This window comes from Nannospalax galili, unplaced genomic scaffold (genome assembly GCF_000622305.1).
Source record: "Nannospalax galili isolate Female #2095 unplaced genomic scaffold, S.galili_v1.0 scaffold356, whole genome shotgun sequence".
In the NCBI taxonomy this organism is placed as follows: Eukaryota; Metazoa; Chordata; class Mammalia; order Rodentia; family Spalacidae; genus Nannospalax; species Nannospalax galili.
The window spans coordinates 3,086,429-3,099,294 of NW_008338126.1; the positions used below are offsets into that span (position 1 = coordinate 3,086,429).

The window sequence follows — 12,866 nt, forward strand, 5'->3', positions numbered from 1 at the left end:
CCGCCATGTGGGTGCTGGGAATCGAACCCGGGTCCTCTGCAAGAGCAATCGGTGCTCTTAACCGCTGAGCCATCTCTCCAGCCCTGTTATTTTTATTTTATGTGTATGCGTGTATTGCCTGCATGTAGATAAGTGCACCCGTGTTGTGCATTACTCATGGAATTCAGAAGAGGGCGTCAGAGTCCCCTGGAACTGGAGTTAAGGAGGGTTGTTAGCTGCCATGTGGGTCCTGGGAATCGAACCTGGGTCCTCTGCAAGAGCAGCCAGCACTCTTAACTGCTGAGCCATCTCTCCAGCCCCCATGCTTTAAAAGTCTTAATTTTAATTCTATTTCTGTCCTTTCAGATTTTGCTACTTTCTAGATGCTTTGCTTAGATTTAACCTTCAAATTGTTTTGAAAAATTGAAATAAGCAACAAAAGTAGAGAGGTAGGCACTTAGTTGTGAGGAGGGTGCTTGCCCCTGGCCCATCCTTTCCATAGGCTACAAGCTCTATATTTACTGCTCACACTCCTTAGCTACTGTAGGATCAGATGAAGGCTGAATTTCTCCTGATGCCATGTCTTTTTGGCTTCCTCACCAGTCCATCCTGTGATGGACTTCCTGGTGTCTCATACATAATGCCTAGATGTTGAATGCTATATGTTGTATGCCATTGAATTTATCTACTTATCTCCCTGAGGATATGTGTAGCTAATCTTTTCAATATCTATTTGAAAATTAAATCACTAATTAACCCTGATGTGGTGGCATAACCCTTTAATATTAGTACTTGGGAGGTAGAAACAGGTGGATATCTGTGAGTTCTAGGCCAGCTTAGTCTAAATAGAGAGTTCCAGGCCAACCAGAGCCACACAGTGAGACCCTGTCTCAAAACAAAACAACCAAAAAATTCTTTTGAAACATGTGCATGCACACCTGTACCTGCATGCACACTTATACCCACATGAGCACATATACACACATAGTTCTTCTCAGAGGAAAAAAAAAGTCGCATTTATTTTGAGCACACAGTTTGCATAGCTTAAAAATCCAAAGGCATCTGAAAGTACACAATGAAAGACTTCTGCCTGTCTCTGCTTTCCCAGCTCCTCTTCAGAAATAGTTTTCTTTTGTTGTTGTTAGATATCTTCTAAAGAAAAATGGGCTTTTTGAATTGCACACCCTCTGTCTTCATCTTTCATTGTATCTTACAAAACTCATTCGGTTTACATTTCTATGATTTATTTAAAAATGTAATTTTTTTCCCTAAAGAATTTTTTTATATTATTCATTTATTGCATGTGTGTGTGTGTGTGTGTGTGTGTGCATGATGCAGAAAACATTTTGTGAGTTGGTTCTACTATATGGGTACTGCTGGGATTGAATTCAGCTCATCAGACTTGGCAGCCAGTGCCTTTACCCACTGAACCATCTCATCAACCCTCTCTTAGAAATTTGAATGATTTTTAAAATTAATTTTCAGGGAAATACTGAAAAATTTTGCACACCAGTACTATGGCATATTGTCTTCTTGCAACCATAATTGAGCAAGGTGGCAATCAAGGGGAAGCACTGGACTGTATTGCTGTAGTTTGTCCACTCATGCTGGGTGTGGTTTGGTGCTTGCCTATAATCCCCAGTACTAGTGAGACTGAGGAAGGAGTTTGAGGATAGATTGGGGCTATCCAAGGACAACCTGTTTCCAGAGACAAAAAGGAAAGGGAATTAAATTTCTAGGTTGCTACTTGCTGGGCATGGTAGCTAGCATACACCTTTAATCCCAGCACTCGGGAGGCATGTGGATCTCTGTGAGATCAAGGCCAGCGTATCTACATAGTGAGTTCTAGGCCAGCTGGGGCTATAGGGAGACTCTGTCTCAAACAACAACAAAAATTCCTAAAATTTAGTTTTGTCTTTTGCTCAATTATTAGATAAGAAACCAAATGCTTGGGCCATTTATTATGTTGGCCTACATTATAAATTGGGTCACCTAGAAAGAGGAAAATAATAATATTTGTTAGAAATTAACAATTTTGTTGTTTCACTTTTTTAAAAAGTTTAATTTGGGGCCGGACGTGGTGGTGCACGCCTTTAATCCCAGCACTCGGGAGGCAGAGGTCTACATAGTTCCAGGACAGCTGGGGCTACAGGGAGACCCTGTCTCAAAAAGACTGAAAAAAAAAAAAAGAAAAAGAAAAAAAGGTTTAATTTGGGGGCTGGAGAGATGGCTCAGCAGTTAGGAACACTGGTTATTCTTGCAGAAGACCTGGGTTCGAATCCCAGCACCCACATGGAAGCTAACAACTGTCTGTAACTCCAATCCCAGGGGATCCGACAGCCTCTTCTGACCTCTGCGGGCATTGCACGACACGGGTGCACTTACCTACATGCAGGCAATACACGCATACACATAAAATAAAAATAATAAATAAAAATTTTTTTAAAAGTTTCAGGCCGAGGGCCTGAAATTCTTTCTTCAGGTATGCCAGGCCCTCAGTCAATATTTACCTAGAGGCTACAATAATTCTATTGTAGAATTATCTGGTTGACTCATTGCATGAATGTCAGTCACTGTGTGGACACTCCTAATGTAAGCTGCTTTAAACTTCTATTAGCCCTAAGAGTTTGAATGAAGAGATTACTCACTTCTGTGGGTGAGGAAAACAAAGATGGGCATGGATGGTAATTTACCTAATGGCAGCATATAGAGCACAGTCAATTTCAAATCCTGCTTTTTACCATTTCTAGTTTTGTGATTATAGGATTTATGGCTTTGCTGACTGAACTATTTGAGGGTTTTCTAAGATGTGAGCTTTTAAAAAGCGTCTTAACAGTCTAATAGTTTTTAAAATTGTTTGAAAAGTTGAGATCAGGTTTTGTAACGTGCTTTTAAACACTCTGACGCTATTTATATGGCATATACATGGAGCTGATATCTGAGCCAGAAATCCTAGTCCTGCTTGTGAGACTAAGGTGACCTTGAACTTCAGCTCCTCTTGCCTCCTTGCCTCCCTGTCTTGTTTGCTGGGATGAAAGGCTTGAGCCACCATGCCCTGCTCCTTAGCCATGTTTAATTGGTGCAAAAAATTCAACTATAAATTAGCAATAACTTCCCCTGTCCTAAGTAGTTGGGCTTATAGACTTGGCTCATGCCTTTTCCACAGTAAACAACAGTGAAGATTTAGAACTCAAGGAACTGCAGGGCTAGTTTAGTCTTGTAATTCCCCTGTGGCTCCCTTATGTACTTCCTGAGGAAGTGTGAGGGGAAGAGCTTTAGAGGATTACCAAAGGAGAGGAGACTTCAAGGTTATTGCTGTTTAGAAATCATGTTTCTTAGTGTGTAGTCCTTTGTCTTTGCCAGAGGATTCAGTGGTACTTTCTGTTTTTGTAGGCAGGCTCGAAGGTCTCTTGACACACTAAGTGGCCTCCTGAACCTCTCCTTACTCTATCACATCTGGCTATATGGTGTCTTCCTCCTGATGACTTGGTACATCTCATGGGTACTCTTCAAAATCTATGCCACAGAGGTCAGTATTTGGAAGTTTTTTTCTTTCTTTTTTGTTTTTTTAAATACGTTTGTATTGTAGAGTGCAGAAATAGATTTTTAAAATACTGATCATTGTGCTATGTTCAAAGCCAATTTATTTTGTTGGATTTTAATTTCTTCTGAGACTTTTGGGAGCATTATCATTTATAGCCATTTATTTGTAACTTAAAAAAAATTTTTTTTAGCTGGGTATGGTGGCGCACACCTTTAATCCCAGCACTTGGGAGGCAGAGGCAGGTGGATCTCTGCGAGTTCAAGGCCAGCCTGGTCTATATAGCAAGTTCCAGGTCAGCTGGGGCTACAGGGAGACCCTGTCTCAAAAAGACCAAAAAAAAAAATGAAATTTTTATTTATTATTTTTATTTTATGTGTATGTGCATATTGCCTGCATGTAAGTAAGTGCACGAATGTCATGCAATGCCCGCGGAGGTCAGAAGAGGCTATTGGATCCCCTGGGACCGGAGTTACGGACAGTTGTTCTTGCCATGTGGGTGCTGGGATTCAAACCTGGGTCTTTGCAAGAACAACCAGTGTTCTTAACTGTTAAGCCATCTCTCCAGCCCCTATTTGTAATTTTTTTGAGGAACAGTGTTTGAAAATTAAACTGGATGGCACTTACTATGCTGTGCTTACAGTCTAGCTTCTTCAGTTTCTGTTTCTTTATTAAGTACTGTTTGTGCCTGAATTTTAAATTAATTTTATATGCTATTGACATAGATATCATTAACATGTAAATATGTGGTTATAAGATATTTACTTTTTATAAGGAAGTGTTGAAATTTATGCTGAAATGATTCTAAAAATTGAAATAATCTGAAGAATTCTCACAAAAATCTTAAGACTGCATTCTTTTTATCATTTAGGTGTGTTTTCTTAGAAAGCAAGTATTTCTATTAGTCTTAACCATTTTTGTGGTAATTTTCAGTGGCTTCAGAGAATCTTTTTATATTTTATTTTAAATATTTTATTAATTATTTTTATTTTATATGAGTGTATTGTCTGCATGTATGTAAGTGCACCCAGGTTGTGCAATGCTCTCGGAGGTCAGAAGAGGGCAGCAGATCCTCTGAAACTGGAGTTACAGATAGTTGTTAGGTGCCATGTGGATGCTGGGAATTGAACCTGGATCCTTTATAAGAACAGCCAGTACTTTTAACTGCTGAGCCATCTCTCTAGCCCTGGCTTCAGGACTTTATTTCTAGTAATAGAAGTTAGAGTCTAATAAAATCAGGGTCTCCCTGTAGCCCCAGCTGGAACTCAGGCTGGCCTTAAACTCACAGAGATTCTCTACCTCTGCCTCCCAAGCGCTGGGACTAAAAGCGTGCACCACCATGTCTGGCGACAGTAACACTTTTAACAGTGCTTTTGCAAGGAGCACTGAAAATGTTGATTTGGTTATTATCTCTTTATAATCTCAGTGCTTACTTATTGAATATGACAGAATCATGAAAATAATCACCTTTACATTCTTTGTACTTGCTTGTATTTGATAGGCTCATGTGTTCCCTGTTCAGCCACCATTTGCAGAAGAATCAGATGCATGCCTCCCGAAGGTCTTAAATACCAACACCCCTCTCATCATAAAGGTACAGGAGTGTGCAGCTTGTAGTGCCATAGTCATTGATGTGTCTGACAGAATAGGTATACTATTTAGATGCATAGCTGGCCACTTAGATGTGTCTTTTGTGGGACTAGAATACAGTACTGGTATTAGAAAAAATTACCTTCTTGCTAATACTATTTTTTTATTATTATTATTTTTTACTTTTCATTAAGTGATTATAATGCACAAGTAAAGTATGTTAGATATGTACAAGCTGTGTGCACGGTTCCCAGGGTGGCTCTTGGATTCATTCTACCTTGCTGTCTTAGCCTCCTGAAACTACTGGCATGTGCCACCACAGTCAGCTCAACAAGCTATGTATGTAGAAAAGAGACATAAGTATTTCAAAGCTGAGATGCAGTGACAGCCAGAAAAACTCATTAGACTTTTAGAAACTATTCTTGTTTTTTTTTTTTTTTTTTTTTTTTTAAAAAAAAAAAAATTTTATTTATGTAATATTTGGAGTTAAAGGTAGTATGTTTGGTTGTGTGTTGACATTTGATGAACTCCTTAAATGTGAATTACTGATAATCCTAAAAAGATCATAATCACAAAAAGTTTAAAGAAGTTTGCAAATCAAACTAAGTGAACAAAATTGTTTTGATCCAAATTATAGTTTGAAATTGCAAAGGATATCTCAAAGCATGTTATCCTGTTAAAAGGTCATATTACCTTATTTTGTTTTTATATGGCTTTTTTTTTTTTTTTTTTTTGCTCTTTTTGAGACAGAGTCTCCATGTAGCCTCAGCTGGCCTGGAACTCACCTATGTAGACTAGGCTGGCCCCAAACTCACAGAGATCTGCCTGCCCCTGCCTCCAGAGCACTGGGATTAAAGACATTCCTGCCAAGCCTTCTAAGTGCTAGGATTAGAGGTGTGCATCACCATGTCCAGTTATCATAGTACTTAAAAAATAATTAAAAGAAAATGGTTGGAACCCAGTGTTTTTTGTCATAGCCTAGAGAAGTTAGAAACAAGTAATAAAACGAATCAAGTCACTAATTGTCATTAAATACTACTCAGTCATTTGGCTACTTACCAAATCTTTAATTAGTAGGTAGGATTCAGTCAGCACTAGTTGTTTTGGGTAGAATGATGAATAAGACATAGCACAGTCTAATGGAAAAGGCAGACACATCATTCAATTTATACTGGCAAGTGCGGTGGGACCGCTTACTCCACTTGAGACAAACACCAGAATGCTTCACAGAAGGAATGATGGTTTGAAGCATGAGTAAGAGATTCACTAGGGAGAAGATTGTAGATTTTCAGGGAAAGGCAATAGATGTGTGGTTACTGACTGCTAGACACTGCCTTTGGATGTGATAGTGAGCAAGATGTTGTCCCTGTCCTTGTGGGCCTTTCAATGTGGTGGGTAGAACCTGATGAAGCACGTAAACAGCATTTGCAGTATATTAAGTGCCACAGCTGAGACCTGTGTAAGTATATTTGGGAGGCCAGGGAAAGTTCGAGAAGGAAATGATGCTTGAGTTTTCCACCACAAAGGTACAAGAGTATACAGAATTGTATAGTTCCTTGTATGTGGCTGGAGCCTACACTGGGCAGGGAGAGTAGAGGAAGGAAAGTTCTAGAAATCTAGAAAGAAAGATTATGGTTCAAAAATACTTCTTTTTTGAAAAAGTCCACCTGATTTCCTCTTGGATATATAATGACTGTAACTCATACATACGATTTTATGTAGAGGTTAAAAAAACAAATAGTGCTTTTCTTTCTTTTATTCTTTTAGTATTTGGCTCTGCAGGACCTGATGATGCTTTCTCAATATTCTCCTTCTCGAAGACAAGAAGTTTTTAGCCTCAGCCAGCCAGGTATTACTAATGTAATAGACCTGATTAGGCTTGTGTGAGTACAGGGTGCTCCACTCAGTTTTTGGTGTGAGAGGCAGGCATAGTTCATAAAACACCTTACATCATTGAGCCCTTTAAATGAAGTATAGATTAAATCTTACACAACTTAAGTATATTGCTGTGGGTAGACTTTATGTCACCAGTGAAAGTATTTGTGAACTTTTATTTCTTTGAGTTCCTTAAAATACCTTAACCGAAAGAAATTACATAGAATTTGACTGTGTGAGGGCAGAAGAGTACAGCTTAAGAATCTTGAGACATTTGAATGCTACTTAAAAATTAGGTGGTTTAATTCTAGATGGGAGATCTAACTCAGTGTAAGAATTGGAGTGAGGATTTTATTATTTGACTGCCACTCTGCCTCCCTTAGGAAAAAAGGTAGGCAGAAACTAGATTTGACGGTGGCCTAAGGATGCTCTTGGCAGGCCCAACACTTCTCTATTGTGACTTGCCAAGCAGCTTAAGACTGACTGGCTTTGCCGGCATTCTGCCTTGTTCCTGAAGTAGTCCAGCACTGTCCCCAATGGGAGCGAGAACCTGAGTATCCTTTCATCTTCTTTCTAATTAGCTTCCACTGTTTTGCCAAGCTCCCCAGTTCCTGGGTTGTGGAAAGACCATCTGGTTAAATGTGATAAGGAAACGAAATCCAGTTATATAAAAATATAATTGATTGGAGCTGCTTTCATTTTTAGTGGTGAGAGAAATCAAGATCTGGTACTATAAAGAAAAAGCTGGAATAATACTTTTCTAGCACATTCGGGTTAAGAATTCTCTGTTTATTTTTCCAGAGATACAAGTAAACTGACAAATTAGCCTGTGCTTTTCCAGAGAACTTCAATTCTAGGGCATATGATTACAATTTAAGTAGAATATCACACAGTTCTAGTTAGCTGTACAAACATCTCAGGGACTCCGACAATGTATCTTGGGTGTATGTGGGTTAGGTGACAGTCCCCTTAAGTCATACAGAAGGAATGTTTAAGGAATGATCTAAGTGAAGAGGAAATGATTGGCACATCAGATAGGAAAAACAGTTTTTATTGGCTTTTGCTATTCTTAACATATATGGAACGTGGTTGATTTTTTAAGTGGTTAACTCTAGATAGCAAAGGTTTTGGAAAAATTCAAAGACAAATTTGAAGTAAGGGAATTTTTTAAATGAACAAGGATTAGTAGTTTGTATTAAATAATAAGATAGATATGTAAACTCTCTAAGTATGATCATTACGAAACAGTGAATCACTCTTAGAGATATAATAGCAACTATTGATTCTTACACACAGTTCCTCCCTTGTCTGTGGGTATATTCCAAGACTCCCATTGTATGCTTGAAGCTGTAGATGGTGTACTGTGTTTTTTCCAATGCATATATACTGATGATAAAATTTATAAATTAAGTACCATAGGAGATGAACAATAAGCAAATAGAACAGGGCTGGAGAGATGGCTTAGCAATTAAAAGCACTGACTGCTCTTCCAGAGAACTTGGGTTCAAGTCTTAGTACCCACATGGTGGCCAACAACTGTCTATAACTCCAGTTCTAGGGGATCCAATGCCCTTTTCCTGGCCTCCACGGGCTTTGCACGACATGGATGCACTTATATATATAATAAAATTGCTAATATGACTACTCCTTTTTTTTTCTTTTTGGTCTTTTTGAGACTGTGTCCCTGTAACCCACTATGTAGACCAGCCTGGCCTTGAACTCCCAGAGATCGGCCAGGCTCTGCCTCCCAAGTGGTGGGATTAAAGGCGTGTACCACCACACCCCTCCACTACTCCTTTTTTCATGGGGACATTATTAAGTAGAGGGTGTTGATGCCTATGACAAGTCAATCTGATGACTTATGTGATTAGTTAGTGATTAACTGGCAGGTCATGTATACAGCATGAATACGCTGGATGTAAGGATGATTAATGTCTTGGGCTTTCAATTGACATGGAATGGCACTAGATTTCATAATACTATTTAGAACAGCCAATTTAAAGCTAATAACTCTTTATTTCTGAACTTTTTTTTTTTTTTTTTGGAGTTGAGGACCGAACCCAGGGCCTTGAGCTTGCTAGGCAAGCACTCTACCACTGAGCTAAATCCCCAACCCCCTATTTTTGAACTTTTATATTTGTTATTTTTGGGTTATGGTTGATCAGAAGAAACTGCAGAGTGCAACTGTGGATAAGGAATGAGTCCTACAAATGAAGATGTAAAGATAGACAAACAGTCCAGTGGTGACTGGGTGTACTATACATCCTAGTCTTCATTGCCTTAGCTCATTTTTCACAGGCTTAGCATTGCTAGTGAAGTAATGCTGGTCTTTCACCAGCCATGGCCTAGTGCTTGACTATTAGTGACCAATGAGAGAGCCTTTTAAGGTAAAATTAAAAATTTTGCTTTCAGGATTTTTGAATAAATTGAGCCAAGTACTTACTAAATTTCTGCATGTTAAATGGCATGCATATCCACAGTAGCTTCACTGAAAAAAGTGGGCCCTGATGCTGAGTGTGATGGAGCATTTCTTATCCAACTCCCCTGCTCCCAGCTTTGAGAGGAAAATGTATGATTATTTGTGTTCTAAAAGCTGCTGTTTGGCCATCCTAGGTGGACATCCCCATAACTGGACTGCCATTTCAAGGGAGTGTTTGAATCTTTTAAATGATATGACTCAGAAACTGGTTCTCTACCAAGAAGCTGCTGCTACAAATGGCAGAGTGTCTTCTTCATACCCAGTGGAACCCAAGAAACTGAATTCTCCAGGTAAATCCTAGTCCTAAAAGAGAGGGGAAAACACATCTATTTCCTAGAAAGGTTAACAGTAGCTATTCCCTGATTATGTACATGTGTGAGGTGTATTTTTAGGTAAGATTGATCATCCACCATTGGGATGTTGTATTGAAGAAAAAGACCTGGGTATCATTGTTGATTAAAAAAATTAAGTCTAAAACATCAAGTCATTGAACATTAAAAACTAGACATTTTTTTCATTTCCCAGCTAATAAAATATTTTAAATTATATCCAGTGTGGCAGTAGTATTTAAAAGACTAATAAAATGGTGGTCATCAAGTAAAAGACTTCCGTTCAAAGCCAGGTGACTCTTCACAGATAGTACTGGATGATGTTCTGGTGCAGTATCCCTAGGACCCTGCTACTGGGCCAGATAAGAACAGCTGAAGTGATGGAATAATTTTTGGAGGGTGCATGACATTGTGTCAAGATAATGGAGTATAGTCTTAGTGTTTCTTTCCCTTGAAAGATAAAAACTGAGGAAGAACTCCATGTAGAGGAACTGGTGCTAGTCACATAATCCCTTATGTGGAAGATGCTTACAAATGGTAAGACAGACAAACAGCTTAATGTTTGGATGTCTTTGGGATCAGGCATGAAGAAAGATGGATATGAGTATCTAATGAGGATGTGGTAAGCCTGAACTTTTAGCCTCTTTTCTTTTCTTTTTTTTTTGAGACAGGGTCTCACTATGTAGGCCTACCTGGCCTGGAACTCACTATGTAAACCATCCCAGGCCGGCCTCAATCTCACAGTGATCTGCCTGCCTCTCCTGTTGCCTCCCAAGTGCTGGGATTATAGGCATGTTCCACCATGCCCGGCCTTCTTTTTATTTTTAGGAAATATCTGAAGTCTAAATACATTTTTGTTGAAATTTTCCATTTTTAAAAAATGTCTACCAGTCTTGATGTTCAGGGTTGGGGATGAAGGTTAGCGATAATGTTCTTGCCTAGCATGCATGAGGCCCTGGCTTTATACCTATCACTGAGGGAACATTTTGCTAATGTTGTTATTTTACATCAATATGGACCAAGCAAACTCATCTGTGGTTTTTTAAAATATATTTTATTTTTATTATTTTTATTTCATGTGTATGAATGTATTGCCTGCATGTGAGTGCACCCGTGTCATGCAATGCCACAGAGGTCAGAAGAGGGCTTTGGATTTCACTGGAACTGGAGTTAAGAACGGTTTGCAGCCGCCATGTGGGTGTTGGGAATTGAACCTGGGTCCTCTGCGAGAGCAGTCAGTGCTCTTACCTGCTGAGCCATCTCTCCAGCCCCTCATGTGTGTTTTTGAAGTCATTACTCTAGAACAGTCACAGCCTCAAAACAAACTATAAACTAAATAGGTTCATGATTGTCAGGGTTTAAAAGATTCTAGAGTGTTTCCAGTGTTACGTTCTTCTGGGTAATTAGCAAATACTAATTTCATTTATTCAACAAGTCCTTGATAGCTTTGTGTATACCAAGCAATGTACAAGAAGCCAGGGATCATAGATGAAAACATAGTCTTGGACCTGACCTTTAGGAGAAGGCACACAAATAATGACTTGACAGTGTTAACAGCTAAAAGGAAATGTGTCAGAAGTGGGTATAAAGGAATAAGGTGCTGTCTGGTAATGAAAGGAGCCCTTGCATGCTATGAAGAGTTGAGATGTTTTTCATAGGGATATAGAGCCATGAGAGAACTTTGAAAAGCCTAGTTGTATCAAATGAGCATGTGAGAAAGATCATTATGATCTTAGGTTGGATGGTCTATGGGCCTAATTAAAAATGAATGTTTATTATTTTATATTGTCATTTTCCATTTTTCAGCCAAAAATGCCTCTAATTTTAAGAAATTTTAAAAAACCACCATCTTAATTTTAAAATGATTTTCATCAGGCTTACTAGTTTAGACTAATCCTTAAAAAGTCATGTGCTAAAAATTTAGTACTCTCAATATTTAATTTCTTATGCCATTTTTATTAAGAGTAAAAATCCTAGTGCAGTGTATTTGTCTCAGTGCCTTGTGCCAGAGTATCAGGAAAAGTTTCTTTGTTTTTGTGTAACACATTCTATATGGCTAAATTGGTAGTTATAAACTGATTTTTGTTGTTTCTGGTGCTTAGGGACTGAACCCAGACCGTACACACACATTCTACTATTCATCTGCATGCTAGCCCAATATAAGATTGTTTTTAATAAAGCTGTTTGCAGATCAGATTAATAGATATCCTGGGAAAATAGAGTTTTTTCTTTGATACCTGGGATTGAACATAGGGCCTTTTGCATGTTAGACAAATGCTACACCACTGAGTTATATGCTCAGCCCTTTTCTTCTTTTCATTTTGACACAAGGCCTCAGAAGTCTCCCAAGCTAGGCTTGAATTTACTCTATATCCCAGGCAAGCTATGAACTTGTGATCCTCCTAACTCATCTTCCTGAGTAACTGGGATTATAGGCCCACACCACCAGGCCCAACAACAAATTATTTTTTGGCGTGATTTGTTTGGAGAACATGGGAAAAAAATTAGCACTTTTTTCTTGCCCATCCTTACCGTATAAATTTGGTATGTTTAGCCAAGTAATAAGAGAAACATTCAACCAAACTGGGTAGATTCTGATGTGGTAAAATTATGGCCATTTAAAAATAAAATACAAGCCTGGTGTGGTGGCACACGCCTGTAGTCCCAGCACTTGGGAGGCAAAGGCAGGCAGATCTGTGTGAGTTCAAGGCCAGCCTGGTCTACATAGTGAGTTCCAGGACAGCTGGGGCTATAGAGAGACCCTGTTTCAAAAAAAAAATCTATTTAGGGTCAATAGAATGTCTCAGTGGGTAAAGGTACTGGCTGCCAAAGTGTGACAGCCCAAGTTCATTCCCCAGGACCCACATGGTAGGAGAGAAGGGCTATTGACCTCCGTATGGGTGCCATGGTGAGTGCTTTTGAATGCGTGTATGTGTGTGTGTGTGTGTGTGTATATGAATATATATATGAAAATGTAATTTTTTTTTCCGTCTTTTTGAGACAGGGTCTCCCTGTAGCCCCAGCTGGCCTGAACTCATTGTATGTTCAAGGCTGGCCTTGAACTCAGAGATTC

The 12,866-nt window shown here is 38.9% G+C and overlaps 1 protein-coding gene across 2 annotated transcripts in view; it reads left to right on the forward strand.

Moving 5' to 3' along the window:
- Positions 1–12,866, forward strand: part of Ndc1 (NDC1 transmembrane nucleoporin) — a 63,496-nt gene that overhangs the window by 21,503 nt on the left and 29,127 nt on the right. For both annotated transcript variants that reach the window (XM_008833019.2, XM_029563482.1), the window contains exons 8-11: positions 3,373–3,508; positions 5,022–5,114; positions 6,878–6,959; positions 9,599–9,754. In XM_008833019.2, coding sequence (XP_008831241.1) covers positions 3,373–3,508; positions 5,022–5,114; positions 6,878–6,959; positions 9,599–9,754 — 467 coding nt within the window. The remainder of the gene's footprint in view (positions 1–3,372; positions 3,509–5,021; positions 5,115–6,877; positions 6,960–9,598; positions 9,755–12,866) is intronic.